This window comes from Diorhabda sublineata, chromosome X (assembly GCF_026230105.1).
Source record: "Diorhabda sublineata isolate icDioSubl1.1 chromosome X, icDioSubl1.1, whole genome shotgun sequence".
Taxonomy (NCBI): Eukaryota; Metazoa; Arthropoda; class Insecta; order Coleoptera; family Chrysomelidae; genus Diorhabda; species Diorhabda sublineata.
This window is the reverse complement of record NC_079485.1, coordinates 14,661,610-14,679,763: the sequence shown is the minus strand read 5'-3', so window position 1 is coordinate 14,679,763 and position 18,154 is coordinate 14,661,610. Positions and strand designations below refer to the sequence as shown.

The 18,154-nt window shown below is 34.2% G+C and overlaps 1 protein-coding gene across 13 annotated transcripts in view; it reads right to left on the bottom strand.

Annotated features, from left to right (window-relative positions):
• LOC130450689 (rho guanine nucleotide exchange factor 18) overlaps window positions 1–18,154 on the bottom strand; it is a 103,817-nt gene that overhangs the window by 15,555 nt on the left and 70,108 nt on the right. For 8 of the 13 annotated variants that reach the window (XM_056789230.1, XM_056789233.1, XM_056789228.1 and 5 more), the window contains 7 exons: window positions 16,709–16,765; window positions 14,439–14,682; window positions 14,064–14,274; window positions 13,443–13,984; window positions 11,175–11,332; window positions 11,006–11,115; window positions 9,146–9,166 (listed from right to left, as the gene is read on the bottom strand). In XM_056789230.1, coding sequence (XP_056645208.1) covers window positions 9,146–9,166; window positions 11,006–11,115; window positions 11,175–11,332; window positions 13,443–13,984; window positions 14,064–14,274; window positions 14,439–14,682; window positions 16,709–16,765 — 1,343 coding nt within the window. The remainder of the gene's footprint in view (window positions 1–9,145; window positions 9,167–11,005; window positions 11,116–11,174; window positions 11,333–13,442; window positions 13,985–14,063; window positions 14,275–14,438; window positions 14,683–16,708; window positions 16,766–18,154) is intronic. The other 5 variants (XM_056789231.1, XM_056789227.1, XM_056789237.1 and 2 more) reach the window with 2 other exon arrangements.

Here is an 18,154-nt window from a genome sequence, read left to right as displayed (position 1 = left end):
AAGCTTCTGGTGGATGCATATTTTTTCATATTGTAGTCCACGGTACGTCGAGGTATTTTTAATTCGACGGCAATGGTATAGTTACTGTGGCCTAGACTATAACAACCAAAAGTTCTTTGTTTTTACCCATTTTGAAGTCAGAATTTGCGAGAGCAAAAACAATTCGTATACGATTTTCACAAAAAAATATCTTGATCCAAAAAATATGAATCCCACAACGTTCTTACGTCTCGTAGGTCTAACTGGGACTAAACTACAATCATAAACACCGAAGAATTAATTCAGAATTAAAGAATAATGAACAAATCAGTCGGTACTTGTCAGTTTTAACTTGTCTCACGTATAAAGTAAACAAATAACGGAGACTATTATTTTTGTTTATAAGACACCGTTTCGACCTTTATTTGATAGTATGAAAGAGAAATTTGTTGTATTATTTCGAAATTTAATGGATTATGGTGTAGACAAAAACTTTTGAGTAGTGTATATAAATTTTTTGTCTATGGCTCTGTGTCTGATGATTACGAAGTGGTTTCTTTGCTGTATTAATCCAAATGGTCGATCCATATTCACACGCGAATTACGTCGTGAATAGCAACGCGAATCGCGGATAAGTTTCCAGACAGTCTACAGACGCAAGTTTGTGCCGGGTTCACAGTAAAGTTCGCGTATGCACGTCTTGTAATGTCCACTCATTTGTGTTCACATGTGTTTAAAATACAACCAATCGTAGTAATTGGTTCTGAGCGACTCAGCAACCCGCGATTATGAAATCTAGTTGTGTTCGCGCGCGCTTCGAGCGCTTTGCGCCTGGGAGCCCATTATCGGGGGACGAAGACCGAGAATTTTCGGGAAACGAGCAGCGAAGCCACGAAAAATTTGCGAATCGGATCCACACTCATGCATCGTGAGTGTTTCGGCCGCGAATGCGGCTATATGAAGGACCCCGAGTATTAGAGATGAAAAGAGTAAAGCACAATTTGTCTTGTTAATTTGAACACTTTTGTATGCACTTTTCTTAACGAAACAGGATCTATATTATAGTGGAACATTTTTAGAACTTTAGAACAAAAGCGAAAATTTTATACTTGATCTAAAGTTGAGGTATAAGCTACCTCAAAATAATATTCGAATTTGTCGGTATTATTTGAAATTAGTTGTTGAGGTATACGTTCCTAGATGGCGCAAATTTGGTCTAAATATTGGTGATTATTATAGAACTATGAGTTTAATTGACAAATGTATGTATTGTTTCTAATCTATATACGAGGTGTGGCTATTAAGTAACGAACATGCGCCAAAGGTTAGCGACTGTCAGCTGTTTAGCCTCGAGCCTAATCTTTCGGATGCGATATCTACCTTATCTGTAAACATACCCGTATAGCCGTAGCATTAGTTTGGTAAAGGCTGTAATTTTTTGTTTTGCCGTAAAAATTCGAATTACTATGAAATTTGTTAAAATTGCAAATGAAACTAATTTAATGAAACAAGTGTATGGGCATAAATTTGTATCGCTTCAACGTGTTTTTGAATGGTTGGAGATGATTCGCGTCCGGGTGGCCCTTCCACGTCAAAAACGGATGGAAATATCGAAAAATTCGACATTCGTATTGCTGAATCTATAGGAATTGACAAGAATGGGTGTGCCTGAAATCCTCACATTTGAATAACAAGAAGCTTGTAAAAATATTTGTATTGAGACTTTTAATGCGATTGAAAATGACTCAAACTCATTAGTAAAGGTAATAAAGTGTGACAAATCAAACTTGCATCAAAAGAAATAAGATTTGAGTCTGTTGAAGCTGTGAAAGAATAAGCAGCGCACTTGTAGGAAATAACAGAAGAAGACTTTCTCAACTGTTTTGAACTGGAAGAATCGCATGGATAGATGTAAGATGTATACATCTACACCTCGTATATTCTAGTTATTATTGTTAATAAAACATCATGCTAGTGCATGCAAAAAAGAAAAATATACAATTTAGTATTTCTGTTCATCCACCATTCACTATAAAATATACTAAATATACTTGGTATTTGGATAACGGAAATGTTTTATTAAATATATTATTGTATACATTTTAGAAATCATTGGAATTTCGGGAATACCTCACGATGTAATAAATCAAAAAACCTTTAATTAACTTTGAAGTTATTACCCCATCTCTCAATAAACTCCCGTTCTGACGGATAGAGGTCACTACAAACAACATTTCTATATTTTTTCATTGGAATACAATCATCCAACGAAATCTCAAATTTTGATCTCATTCCCTGCAATGAAAAACAAGAAATCCTTGTTTTGATCAAGCATTGAAATACCATTTAAGCAAAGGTTTAGCTTGAACAGTATTATGGTGATGTTTCTACAGGAAAATTAACCACATTGACTGGAAATCTCGAAGAAAATGGAAACAATAACGGAAAACTATTTTACAAAAGCATTTAAGATTTTATAAAACAAATTTTGGTGTGAATTTTTTTTGGGTTGAAACAATTTCCAAAATTGTTACTGGTGTTAACATTTTTTGGATTACTTTGTGAATATTTTGTTTTTATTATCTGTTTGAATGACTAGTGTGTGCTACACACATTCAAGATGGTTCTCCTTACCTCTACACTCCATAGGAGTAACACATTTTGACAAAAATTATATAACAGTGTTTGTAAGTAATTAGGTGACCTTCATTCAACACTACACACCTAAATCAAGAAGATAGACACCTATGTGACTAAATCCGGCGATTTTGGAGTACACACGGCAATAAGAAAAAGGTAAAAACCAACTAACAGTGACTATTATAGTAAATTAATGGAAGGAGCTCAAAAAGGAACCGTCCCATATGCTGAAGAGAGAAAATATCTTGACCAACACAAAGCAGTACTTAGAAACGTATTGGTATTGAATAAATAGCAAGAAATGGAAATAGCAAGAAGACATAGAAGTTTTGAATAAAATTATTAACCGTTCTAATTCCAAACATCTTGGCATACATACTACTTGTTTAAACAACTTCTTTGTCAGTGTTGACCCTAATCTTGCCTCCAACATAAAACCTCCTAGTTTTACCCCACTAGTTATCCAAGAGCAGCATAATTCTCTATTCTGGACACCTGTAATACCTAGAGAAATAGAAGACATCTTACACAAAATCAAAAGTGGTAAAGCACTAGGAGATGATGCAGTGGACACACTAGAAGAGTTAGGAGATCATATTGCTCCCATACTTGCAGATCTTGTAAACCTTAGCTTTGAGACAGGAGTGGTCCCAAATAAATTAAAGCTGACAAAGGTAATACCAACTTACAAAAAGCAGTACTACACCAGCAACTATTGACCTGCTTACCAGAAGAAAAGTTAGATAGCAGTTTTAAGTGTGTGCTTATATCACTTGATCCTAAGAAAACGTTCGACACTCTGGACTGTAATATGCTCCTGGATATCCTGAATCGACTGGGGGTTAGAGGTCTTGCATGGAATTGGTTTCGAAATTACCTTGAACACAGGTACCAGTATGTAAGCTACAATAATCAAAATAGCCCAACAAAGATGTGTTTGTGTGGAATACCTCGATAATAGGGCCTGGTTTATATAAACAGCTGAAGAAACAAAAAGGTGTATCGAGAGTGATCTGCAACTAGTCTCAGGTTGGCTTCACTACCTTAAACTGACATTAAATATACAGAAATCGCAATACAAACACATTTAGACAGTATCTGCAGGAAGATAGCATCGGCAGTTGGAATGCTTGGGAGAGCCTCCACCATTTTGTCTTCCAAACACTTAGTAACATTATACTACTCATTTATCCACTCCAACCTCTCATACCTGACACTAATGTGGGGGAATGCTACTGCCACACATTTTAATCCATTGAATGTTCTGCAAACCAAAACTATCAAATGAGTCTTTGGTTTGCCTTATCTTCAATCTGTATATATACAGCAAGCAGCCAACGTCATACACATATGTCAAAGGAGAGATGTACACTCCACAATCTCCTTTAATGTGGTTAGGGATATTCACCATCACAGTGACTAGAACTCTTAGTGTGAACAGGTTTAAAGTGGAACTTCGGAAACTGATTCAGCAAAACTTGTTTAAAAGCTTGTACACTATTGTTTAAAAATACTGTCTTTAATTTCGCTTTTAAGTCCCATATGGTCCCGGATACCATATGATAACAAATTTTTTATATTTTCGTTTTTGTAAATTTTTGTTTCAATAATAGAGGATCATTAAGTTGCTTCCACATCCCCCATATTGCGCACAATTTGTGGCTTATAATCCACATACTTACTGAATATGAGGTACTAGATAATTTCAGTGATTATGAGACACTCTTCGGAAATGGGGCACTATAGATCTTTCAGGAATAATCAGCCCATCGAGCATAAGCATCAATATCAATAAATACAAGTATTAATAAGCGAGTTCAATACCAAATGAAAACTGTTATTTCTGATATTAGAAAGTTAGATTGTTTTAAACACTAGTTTACAATTAAACCCATGACTCACCAATTTGAGAAAATTTTGCAGCTACCGACTATTATTAGATTTAAGCTGGATTAGCTTTTTACTCCCGTGGAAAATATTAATGTACCTAACAATGACATACTTACTTCATTCAAGAACACGTCAGTGGCGAAGCTAGGCGTGGACGAATTGGACCCTCGCTAACAGCCTCTCATTTAAAGAGAACTAAGCCTCTTTAAACGCGATGCCATCAGATTCTCCTAATACTTTTATATCAGCGAAACAAATTTAAAAATACAGTTTTCTTTGGATCGGTAATAGTTAATACTGAACATAACTCCAAGTTTTTCGCTGTATAATGTCTCTCAATATTTTTCCACCGCGTATTTATATGAGGATAGTCCCAGAAGAACCTGATCTGACCTAGAGATGGCGGTAGTTACTTGAAAAATCACAGAGGTCGAATAAATGAAGTGACGACTCCAGAAATGTTGAAAAAAATCAACCAAGCGGGACTGGACGATCGTCTAATGAAAGTGCGCGAGCTAGAAGACATATTAACCGAAAATTTGGACATGAGACAGCTGTAGACATGATGGGTGCCGCATTTGCTCACATTAGAATAAGAACGGCGTCGTGAAGATGTTTCTATCGAGTGTTTGCCAATGTTTCACAAGAATAAAGCCGAATTTGTGCGCCGAGTCTTAATCATGGTCCATTAAGTCCATCACTTCACACCTGAATCAAAAAACAATCAAAACAATGGACCGAAAAAGGAGAACCGGATCCAAAGAAGGCAAAGACCGTTCCATTTGCAGGCAAGGTCATGGCGTCGGTTTTTTGGAATTTGCATGGGATAATTTTCGTTGATTAATGAAAAGCTATCAACGGCGAACTTATTGTAACGTTTGAACGAAGAAATTAAGCAAAACTGCCGCATTTGGCTAAGAAGGAAGTGTTGTTTTATCAAGACAATGCACAATCTCCCACATCCATTATTGCAATGGCCAAAATTAATGAATTAAAGTTTAAAATGCACCCAATTCGCCAGATTTGGCTCCCTCGGATTATTTTTTTGAAAAAATGGCTCGGTGGTGAAAGATTCCAGGACAATCCTCGTTTATTTTAATTAGTAGGTATGTCGACTCAAAGCATTTTTGGTAAAATAGATTTGTTGGGAAATAAAAAAGGACCTCGCTAGTGCGTCGACTTCGCCCACGTCTACGCCACTGGAACACGTTATTGAAGCAAATATCAGTAAGTATACCAAATACAAGGTGTTCCTTATCTTACAAAAATATGATCAAAACATTTAGTTAATTTATATGCAGTAGAACCTTTGTGATCCGGCACTGCGCTAGTCCGGCGCTCTCAGACGGGAGTGGTGGGGGAATCACGTTCAAAGATGATACTCAACACAAGTGTCAAAACACTGCCGGTTGGTCCAGTAGTGTTTTATTTCGTGTCGTGTATTGGTGAGAAAAATGTCTTGCGTAAACGAAAACAGAGATTCTGGAAAGACTTGATAAAGTGAAAAGCTATCTAAAGATTCAAGAAAACCATTGGGAACTGGAGAGTTTCCTCAGGTATGCTTGGTTCTTCCAAGAGCGAAACAGACATAAACCGATCTCAGGTAAGAAAGAAAAAGCCGGTAAACGGTAAAATAATGGGGAAAGATGATTTTCAAGCCAAGCTAAAATTCAAAAAGCGTTTTGGAATTCGTCTGCTAATTATGACGGGGGAAAAACTCTCTTGGGATACCGCAGCGGTCGACCGATATAAAGATAAGTTTAATATAATCAAAAAAACATGTGGAATGGCTTTAATTGCCAGAGATCTTCGTCTTCTCTATTTCATACGCAGATGTAGTGTTTTGGAGCTCCTTAGTGTTTCATACTTCTAGAGAATGTGGGTACTGCACGCCGCATTATCTGCTAGGTCTAGCGTCTTCAGATGTTTTATTTAGGCGACAGTGCCCCGATAGAACTCCTGTTAGTATTTGTAGATTAGGTTGATACATTCAGTAGATCTACTCTTGTTATAGTGTCCCAGAAGTGCCTCAGTCCCCGTAGGTTGTCCTAATAATTGGTTTGTTCCTATCTTCCCTCTTTTCCAGTGCTTTTTCCATTGCTGATACCTCAGAAGGGTTCGATTATCATGAAGGGTTTGTCTGCCCCAGAGCTTATCAACTATTTCATTTCTCTTTGTTCTGGTATGTCTTGGAATCTATTGTAGGGTAACTATATTTTTTTTGTCTAGCTCGTCTAATGATTCTATGAAATCTCAAACGAGATTTTATGATATTGGAGCTTAGAGTTCTAATAGCTGCTTGACTATTGGCCAGGATGATGATCTACTGTTTGCGATAGCTTCTCTCTAGATTAAACTGAACATATTTTTTTTTTTCAATTTCTGCTTGAAAAATGCTTGGTGCGCTGCCCAGACTTTCAGAGTGTTTGGTTCTGGGCACGTACACTCCAATTCCAGTTCTGTCTGCTGTTTTTAATCTATCCGTATACTATTTAATGGCATTTTTGTTTAATTTATTATTGAGGTGAAGTTTTTCTCAAAGCTAAACTTTTTCGATACAACGTCCTGAGGCATGTCCCAGGGTTGTTCATTATTCTGGAATGGGTTTTCTTTGATGATTCCATTCTACCACGCTTTCCAGTACTATGTGGAGAGGATGCAGGAGATTAAGAATCACTTTTAGTGCAGTTGTTAGGCAAGATTTCATGGCCCCAGTTGCACATAAGCAAGCCAGTCTTTGGGAGATTGTTCCTTGTGGTATTCAGTCAAGCTATTAGTGTTATCTTTATAATGATATAGGATAACGTTTATGCCATGTTCGAATACAAGTGGCACACATAAACTGAATCTTTTGGTGATTGGAAAAGCGAAAAATTCCAGGCCATTCAAAAATTGTTAATCTACCTGTTGATTATAAAAACCAAAGTACGGGATGGATGACGTGAGTTGTTTTTAAGGACTAGTTTTATGGTATATTTGTACCATGGAAGAGAATGAAATTGCCACAGAAGGCCCTGCTTGTTTTGGAAATAACTGCCTTGGTCATCCAGAAAAATCCGAGTTGAAATGTTCAAGTAAACAAGTGATGTTCTTGCTCCTTTTTTACAACCAATGGATCAGCATGTTATCCAAGCAGTAAAAATTCAATACAATAAAGCTTTGCTGTACAAGGTTTTGTCCTGAATCCATTAGATGAAACGAACTTGAAAGAAGTGTTTTTTCTTGCGAAAATCTACCGGAAAAGTCCTTGTTTGTTTATGGAGCATATGACACTGTTAAAGCAATACAGAAAAAAGAAAGATAGAAAAAAAAATGATGCTCAAAATGTAGAAGAAGAAGTTTCTCTTTCTACTGAAGAACCTGACGAAAATGTAAATCGTGAACTGATAGAGTTAAGAGAAACGATCGCCGAAAAACTTGTTGATAAAAGTTTAACTACAAATGATATGAGCTTGTGGCTAGCCGGCGAGGAAGAAGAAAACGGCTAGTTTATGACAAACAAAAAGAAGAAGATGGTGATAATCGAAATGAAACGTTTGCTGTTCTGTTACCTGATGCTACAATGGGTGCTTTTGCTACTTCAATAAAGTGAGCAGAGGAAAATGATGTTTCCACAAATGATTATTTTTAAACGTTTAAAACTTTTTGTCTGTAATATGTACTTTTTACTGGAAACTTAAAAATAAAACTCTACTTCTTTTGTATTTTTTTTGTGTATTTTCGCAATCATTTTTCAGTAATCCAGCACAATCCTGGTCTGAGTCTGAGAGTCTACTGTATATATCAACAAAAGAACTTGAATAAACGTGTGTTTAGTTCATAATTCAATCTTATGGAAATTTATCCAAAATCTAGGCAAGTATATTCATGAAGTTTTGTCAAAAAAAATATTTACTAAAATGGCTTTATATTTTGTAATATAAACTCAACTGGTTTATTCGAAATTATGCTCTTACTGTATTAATCCAAATAGTTACTGCCCTTGGGTACGAAAACACTTATCCCATAGTAAAACATTTCTGTAAGGCTACTTTTGGAATGTCTAACAAATTTATCCAGTTTAAGCATAATCTCATTGTCGTTGAGATCGTAGGATATCTAGAACATTTCTCATCCTCAACTGACTCATTTCAACTGTTAAATAGTCATATATTTTCACCACCATATTTAGTAGTAGACTGATAAACTAGAAGGGGTGCAAACTTATCACTGTTGATTTAAACACATCAGGGTATGGGACATAACATTGGTAATAGATGCAGCTTAACAATTGATGCTATAACATAGTATTTTTCCAACATACCATTTACTATCACTACACAATTATACGAGGTGGATATGATCCTACAACATGCAAACTGAACATCCCGTTTGCAACTATTTCACTCACAATTTTACTGCCTGGTTCTTCGAGCCGGAAATAAAACTGCAAAGGACCAGATAGTGTAATTGTGAGAATTAATTTGGAAAATGACCATTTTCAAAATGCGTTTTGTCAAATAACTTTAAACAACTATTCTAGTGAACGTTCCTATTTTATACGTTAAAAAAATTGAGAGGAATAATTGAAAAATATTAAATCTGATCTCAAAAAGAGAATAATAAATACATGCATTTTCTTTTGAATAAATGTTACCTTCCAGGTCCGATTCTGCTTCTGTAGGAAAATAGATCAATACAGATAGATATATTTACACTAACAGATTGGTGAGAGAGAATTTTTAAATTAAGAATAGAAAAATATCTAGTCCAAGAATAGATTTACATGCCTCTTTATTTCATTATTTTATACAATTACCTACTTTAGATAGATGTTCAATGTTTGTTTCAATGCCTAAATGAAAATTAATGTTACGAACTCGTCCATAACATGAACCGTGAAGCCGGTCCTGTTCAATTGTAATGGAAGTCTAAAATTTGGCGAATGCAGCAGCGTCTTTACCTTGTTTACAATTTTTTATCACAGCGGCGATTTGTTTATATTGTTTTTTAACCAATTTCTAAGAAGGCCTTTTTATTTATCTGTTTACTTTTTGGAATTCTAGAAAATTTGTTCAGTTATAAATTAGTGTTTAGTAACCGAATAATTTAAATACATTTCAAAACTAGTGATAAGTTAATTACTATAGTGTTTAGTTTAAGTGTGTAGATAAATTAAATTAATAAGAGACAGTATGTATAAATTTACCCCACCGTTAAGAATAATTTAAATAAATGAAAAAACATTACAATAGCTAGAATAACAATTTTACCAAATATCTCAGAAAATATTGATAATAGAGAAAAAAATTTCAAAACAAAAAATGAAGCTCATAAAAATCTCTATAAAAAGGGTTACCATTGGAATCTTTATTATCGTCGGCTACCCTAGATTCCTATCTGACCAGTGGTTCCCAGTTGGAAGTGAGGATGGTGCCAGTTAGCCCGAATGAGAGTTGTTTCACCACTCTGATGAGACGTAATAACATCGAAACTATACAGTGGTTCCAAACCTCTCTTTGCAATTGCGAACCATTGGGGATGTTTCTGTCTTTTATTTTGATATGTTTTACACACCTCATTCACAGTTCGCAGTTGGAAATGAGGATGGCACCAGTTAACGTTTGCTGGATAATGTTTAACTACATGTACCAAATACCGACACTTTTTGATGTTGTTTTTAGTTCGGCTCTCGGGCCCGAAAGAAAGTTGTTATACCACTCTGATGAGACGTAATAACGTCAAAACTAGTCAGTGGTTACAAACCTCTCTTTGCAATTGCGAGCCATTGGGGATATTTATATCGACAAAAATGTCGATTGACGTCACACTCTTCAGAGGAGATGTCTTTTGGCTAGTATTAGCCAAAATATCTCGGCAGGAATCAAATTGACTATTTTTTTCGTGCAGTGTTACAGGGGGTTAGCTAAGGCTCTCTTGGAGGCTAGTCAATTTGACACCTGCCTAGATATTTTAAGTCATAACAGCCAAAAGAATAGGTTTACGTAAAAATGTATTGAACCTGTCTTGTAGAGCTTTTCAAGAGCCTCATTTTCGGTTCGAAACTTTTTTTTAAATCAGTATTTTGGTATTATTTTATCTAACCAAGGACAAGCTTTGGCAAACATTTCAGCTAAAACGGAGAGTTCATCTTTTCAAAACTTTATCTACCGAAGCTGCAAAAAAATTTTGAAATATGCACATTTAATAAGATTATTGGATAATAAAAATTTAAAACCAAATTTGAACTAAACTGAAAAATTATTGGTATTTAAATTCAATGAGACTTAGAAAATTTTTAAAAATTTGTGGAAAATTCTAATGAAAAGCACAAAAATAATTTAAAATTGGGATTATCATCAACTTTTACTTTGTATCCACACCTTGAGGTTATATTATCAGGGCTGGTTCATTACTCAATTATTTTATCTTTAAACTGGAAAAAAACATTAAACATCTGAAATATACTCTAATGTCTTCTTAGAAAACCATAATTTTGATTCCACCGTTGACTTACCGATTAATTGACGCACTTGATTTTGTTTGGCATTCATAAGAGTTTGTTTTTCTTCCGTGCTCAAAGCTATCATATCTTCCTCATCTTCAGGACACGACTGTACTGCCTCCCTACAAAAACAGCAAGTTTTAAACAGTTTTTTTTTCAGTTTCTCATTCAGATGTTGTACCTTATAGCTTGTATCCACACTTGTTTGTCTTTCGGTTTGTGTACTTTGAGTTCAAACATTTCTGGATCAGCCGGATCAGAAGAAATTAAATATATACCTCTTGAATCTTGTCCGGCGATTTCTCTCACTAATAATTTTTGCAACGACACCACACCAGTCTACAGAAAATTTATAAACATATCAGAAGATATTTGAGAATATGTTGAGATTATACAAAGCAGTTGTTACAGTTAGACCATTTTTATTCAGTCAAAAGTCTTACAGACAAATAATTATGAAACTGATTCAGTTAGCTTCTTATCCTTCAAGGATAGTTCAAATGTACTATGTTGAGCAGAAAGTATGAGAATAATTCTAGCATAAGAGATGATCTTCGTATCATGCTAGAGTAGTTAGAAATATTCCTCAAAATACAAAAGTGGAGAAAATACCACCAAAATTCTAGCATGAGTAATGATGTCCTACTTCATATCATACTACAGTAGTTCAAATATACCGTGTTTAGAACGTCGAATGAATAAGTGAGAAAATAAGGGATATTGCAGATAATAAACATTAATAAAGTATCTAAACAGAAAGTACCACCAAAGCAGGGAAAAGAAAAATAATTGAGAGAAATCCTCAAGATACAAAAGTGGAAAAATACCACCATAATTCTAGTAAGTAAGTAAGTAATTCTAGTAAGTCGTACTTCGTATCAGGCTAGAGTAGTTCAAATACACCGTGTTAAGAACCACAAATGAATCAGTAAGAAAACAATGGGTATTGCAGATAGTAAGCATTAATGAAGTATCTAAACAAGAAGTACCATCAAAGCAGAGAAAAGAAAAATAATTTAGAGAAATATTCCTCAAAACATAAAAGTGGAGAAAACACGACCAAAATTCTAGCATGAGAAATGATGTCCTACTTCATGTCATGCTACAGTAGTTCAAATATACCGTGTTTAGAACGTCAAATGAAGAAGTGAGAAAGTAAAGGGTAATACACATAATAAACTTTAATGAAGTATCTAAACAGGAAGTACCATCAAAGCAGGGAAAAAAATAATTGAGAGAAATAATCTTCAAAATACAAAGGTGGAGAAAATACCATAAAAATTCTAGCAAGTGAGATGATGTGGTACTCATGCTAGAGTAGTTCAAATGCACCCTATTAAGAACCACAAATGAACCAGAAAGAAAATAATGGGTATTGCAAATAGTAAGCATTAATAAAAGTATCTAAACAGGTAGTACAATCAAAGCAGAGAAAAGAAAAATGATGGAGATAAATAATCCTCAAGATACAAAAGTGGAAAAATACCACCAAAATTCTAGCATGAGAGATGATGTCCTGCTTTGTGTCATGGCAAAGTAGTTCAAATCTACAATTTCAGATGAATTAGTAAGAAAATTGGTTAATTGGTGTTGTGGATAATAAGTTTCTAAACAAAAAGTACCATCAAAGCATAGAAAAGAAAAATAAATGAGCTAAATAATACTCAAAATACTAAAGTGGAGAAAATATCACGAAAATTTTAGCACGAGAGATGGTGTCTTGCTTTATACTATCTAGGAGTAGTTCAAATACACTGTATTAATATCAGAAGTTGACATTATATTAAAAATACTAAATATTAAGTGTCTAATTAGGAAGTACTATAAAGAGGGAGGAAAGAGAAATAATTTCATGAATGAATAACCCTGAAAATGTAAGGAAAATATCAGGAAATACCTAGCATACGAAATTATGTCGTCAATTAGTATTATTTAAAAGTAGTTCAAATGCATTATTGAAAAGTGTAATAAAGAAGCATTGTAAAAACTAAGGAAAGGAATATAATTAAATGGAGAAATGATCCTTAAAATAGGAAAATTCTAGTATATGAAACGATGTCCTGGTTTCGTTTTATCTAAGAGTAGTTCAAATGCAGTGTGTTAAGAACAGCAGTTGAAAACAGTGAAGATTAGAGATAATAAAAAAGAAAAAAATACTAGGAAAAATAAGAAATTGACGCAAATTGTGTAAAACATTATCCTGAAAATGCAATAATGTAGGTAAAATCCTAGTGTGAAGATAATGTCCTTGATCGTGAGTGGATATTTAAAAATCCAACACATAATTATGTTTCATCTGTTTTGATAAACTTTTCTATTTTTGAAAGTACAATTATTCGACTTAGTCAATTAGTCTCTATGATATTTATATAAACTAAACGTTAATTGTTGTAATAAAAATGATCCAATGTAAACAAATGGAAGAAAACTGAAGAAACCTGTTACTCACTTTACTTACTGGAGTAAAAAACGTATATTTATGCGAGTTTTCTTGCAAGAAAAATAAAACGTCAGAAAGAACGATAACCAAAACAACTTGCATCTTTCCTCTGCCTTGCATCAACATTGCTACACCTTCGAACTTAAGAGACCTATTTCCTTGTAAAATATCAGATTTTTTAAACTTTTGTCCTCTGTATACTGTATTAGATTTGGCGTCTATCCTATTATAAATTTCTAATTTCCGATCTTCTTTTTCTTTTTCGGCTACTTGAGCGTCGACTTCGACTAAAATTTCTTTGACTAAAGCCAAAGCTTTCTGTAGAGATTCTTGTTCCGGTTTATTTTCTTTGCTGGTTTTTATCAGCGGTTCTATTAAGAGAGGATATTTGGTTAAACGTTGTGTCACGAATAATATACATTCCGGGATTCCCTTCTTCTTCAAAAGAGGATTTGTTTGACAGTGTCTCACGAATTCTCCGAACCTCTGATCGTTTTGCATGTAATACTTGTAGATCTCCACTGCATCCCTATGCCGACTGCAAAATTCACCTGAACAAAAAAATTGTTTGATTAGAGATGAAAGAAAAGGGATAAACTCAATATATTCCAAAAGTGTGATCCGACTTACCATAGGCTGATTTCAATTTTGCAGCGTGATTATTAGAAAACGTTTCCAATAAAATATCAGCAATGGAAGAAACGACGGGACATTCTCGTTGTCTCTGTCTTAGTCTCGCTAAGAATCCTAAATGTAATTCAGTCAAATCAATTAGCCTCGGGAACATTCTTTCCAAATTCGGTCCCAATTGAAAATATTTATGTAATCCTTCGACGAAGATCTACAATAAAAAATCAATGAAAGTTAAAGATTTTACTTTTGAAAATCTGTTGTTAAAAACTTTATTGTTACAAAAAACACAATTTACAATTTTTAGAATGTTCTGGATTTTTCTTCGCATAACTCGAATTTTAAAAATTACTTTTTAATAATCTGATTACTCACTTTCTGCATCACTAACAGTGTCATACAGTGATGCTTTTCAGTTAATATGAATTCGTAAATATGTTCTTGACGTTTGACTTCTTTTTCTTTCAATTTCCTGGATATATCTTTGCCAACGTAAGGTGACCACGAATCCGGTTCTGGTTCATGTAATCCCAAACTGTAATCCGAACATAAATCAGCAGCAGTTAATGGTGAATCAGACAGGAACTCCAAAGGTACTATTGGAACATCATCGGGGTAACTAAAATTGAAAAAAATACTGATTGAATAAATATAATGGAATTGTCTCTAGATATTAGATCAATCAAAAAGTCTTCGGAGTTGTTGTTGGTATCAAGCTGGAAAATTTTACGTTTGGTTCAGTCTCAACAAAATTATCAAAAACTACCACGAAAAATCACCGACGATATTCATCCTTTAAATCCGAAAATGACAAAAAATTTTCAAAAAAATGTTTAATATTATCGCAAATTGAAGGTGCTAGAAACATTGGTGGAAATGAAGAAGGTGCATTTACTATTTCGCATGGACAATGGTCCATAAGAAAACTTTTCTTCAAACATGGGCCAAGTTTCTTTACATCTGATAGAAAACTACACAACAACAATATAAAGCGCTGTTTGGAGCTGTATAACAGAAATAAACATGAGAACTGGCTGGTGAAAGCCTCCCGAAGACCCAAATATCAGTTGGTAAGGTTATGGCATTCATACTTTGGTACGCGTACGATCAACAATCTCGAAAAATTTAAAACTATCAGATGCAAAATTTTTCACAAATTGATACAAACCGTAGTCAAATTAGAAAAAAATTGCTCAACCACCCAGTGTATTCTTCAGATCTGACCCCCTACTGATCACTAGCCTTTGTAGACTTCAGAATACCCCAAAGAAAAAGATTTCGTTCCAATGAAGAAGTCTAATATTTGAAGCAAAGACAATTGGTATTGAAAAGTTATGATGATCTGTGTATGAAATGTATCACTCTTGATAGAGACTAGAAATCCAAACTCAGGATTTACCTACACCACTTAAAGTTTGGCATTATTTGTAAGCATCTAAAGGATTTTCTTTTCATGTTTCCTTGAAATGATGTTTGCTTCAATTCTAATGACCCTTCAGTCATTTTGGCAGGTATGGAAACCTATATTCCTTACTCCTTTGCATATAACAATCTATGGTTTGATAAAAACTGCATTAAAGCAGTCTCAACAAAAATGGTGCTTATAGCAAATGGCGCTCGAATCCTAATCTCGAGAAATACCTGCAAGCAGAACATAGATGCTTGCAGAGAACGATTTAATGAGAGAATGAAAAACAAATTTCTCAATTGCCTAAATGGATCAAGTTTCTTCTGGTCTAAAACAAAAGCAGTGAGCCAAGACTTTTGTAGAGTTATTTCATCGATGCCTGAAATAGAGTTTCGACACCAAGATGTGGCAATACTTCTCAAAGGCTTGGAAATCAATAAAGCCACCAGTCTCGATTAAATACCACCAATCGAATTGAAGAAATGTGCAGTTCAACTACAACAAGTCCATCTGCAAACTCTCATCACTATTATGTATAAGAGAAAAAACGACAGTTCCCAACAACTAGCATCTGATTGCTGTAGTCCTAGCCATTGGAGAATCCAGAGCAATAGCACTGGACATATCGATGGCTTGTGACAGAGTTTACCATGACACCCTACTAAATAAATAAGAATCGTACGGTTTGGCTGCCCAAAGGCCCAGGCTGCTATTTTTACAAAGAAGAATGGCATTGCAGCTCAGGATTTGGTATTGTCTGGAAATAAAATATAACCATCACCAAAAATTCGCTTGTTGGGTGTTGATGTTGAAAGCAATATTTCCTAGCACAGTCACGTGACCGAGCGGTTTTGGCAAGACTTACTCGACAAGCGACACCGAGGCAGACGCCCAGAACTTTATTTATCGGGACTAATTCCTTTGGAGAAGTGCAAGCCTGTGGAATTAGCTACCAAGGCTTACGCACTACAACATACAGCAGGCACCACTCGATCTACAATCTTTTCACATAAAAATATATAGATGGATAAAATGGGATTTTTTTTAATATAAGTGGTTAGATCTGGAAGGTATGATATTTTGCGAACAAAAATTTTGTTACACTGGTGCAAAAATTGAAAAAGGTGATTCAAAAATGTGATTAAACAAAATATCTATAAAGCTAAAAGCAAAAAAACGTGTAAAAAGGTGAGAGTGAGAAAATTTTTTTGGTTATTTTAGTGCATAAAATAGTTACCTGGCGGAATCATGTTGTCCATGCGAACTGTTATCCTTATCATCGTAAAGTATTTGACTGAAAAGCAAAACGAAATTTAAAAAACTGACATAACTCAAAGTGATCAACTTGCCTAATAAAGCTCAGGTCTAATATACAAATAAATAGAGAAACCAAAAATAATAGTTGTATCAATGTGAATATACATTGGTATGTTGTAGATGTGGAATCAATTCGTTGACATATTGACAGATTTTAGACAAATATATCAAACAGAATAAAAATTTATTAAACAGAAGAATTACTATTATTCATTGGATATCTAAGTTTGTATTGACATTAGCGCTGTTGATTTCAACTGCATCTTTTGTTTGATAGATATACTTTAGACAAAACGTCATCTGTGACACCGGCATGTTTCCAGTTTTATTAATTTTAACTTTAACACTTTATGTAAAACGCCTTCTGTCACACTGAAAATGTGTCCACTTCTATTTTTTGTAGCTCCATTTTGTACTAAACTTCATCTGTGACATCGAAATGTTTCCATTTTTACTAATTATAGCTCCACTTTATACCAAACGTCATCTGACCCACTGAAAATGTTCCCAGTTTTATTAATTTTATCTGCATTTTATATCAACCGTCATCTGTAACTTTAGATTGTTTTCAGTTTTATTAATATTAGCTCCAATCTATACCAAACGTCATCTGTCACACTGAAAATGTTTTCTGTTTTATTACTTTTAGGTCCATTTTATGTCAACCGCCGTCTGTAACATCGGATTGTTTCCAGTTTTAACAATTTTAGCTCCAATCTATACCAAACGTCATCTGTCACACAGTTCTATTATTTTTAACTACAAACTTCATTTGTATCACCGGATTGCTTCCAGTTTTAATATTTTAGCTCCACACAAAATAACAAAAAAATGTAGCACCGTTAGAATGGTTTTTTTTAGGTTAACAGCATACCCCACAGATTTTCTTTAGGATAGAATTCTTCAATGAATTTGCAGTAGAAGCAAATTAAAAAATTCTTGCCGTGTGTAATTTTTTGAAAAATATATCAAAATCGAGATATTCAGTGTGTCATTATGAAAAACGATCTGCCAACTGTCACATAATTGACATTGATATGCGTTGAGTAGAGGGAGGAAAGAGAAAGGTCATGCTTGAAAGCAAAATAGCGTGTCGCAATATATAGAAAAATTTTAAAATAAAAAATATAGAATTTACAGCGTAAAAAAAGAGACTAAAATTTATTAGAAAATTGATTATATAGACTAAGATGAATGTTACCAACTGGGTTTGCACAAAAAGAGAACCAACGTGGACACTAAGAAATCAAGATCATCTGAAACTTTAGATAAATGACATTTGCAGTTGTACATTTTCCTCAACGGAAATTTTGGCAAAAGTCAACGTATAAAAATAAGTTAGGTTTGACCAACTTTTTTGAAAACT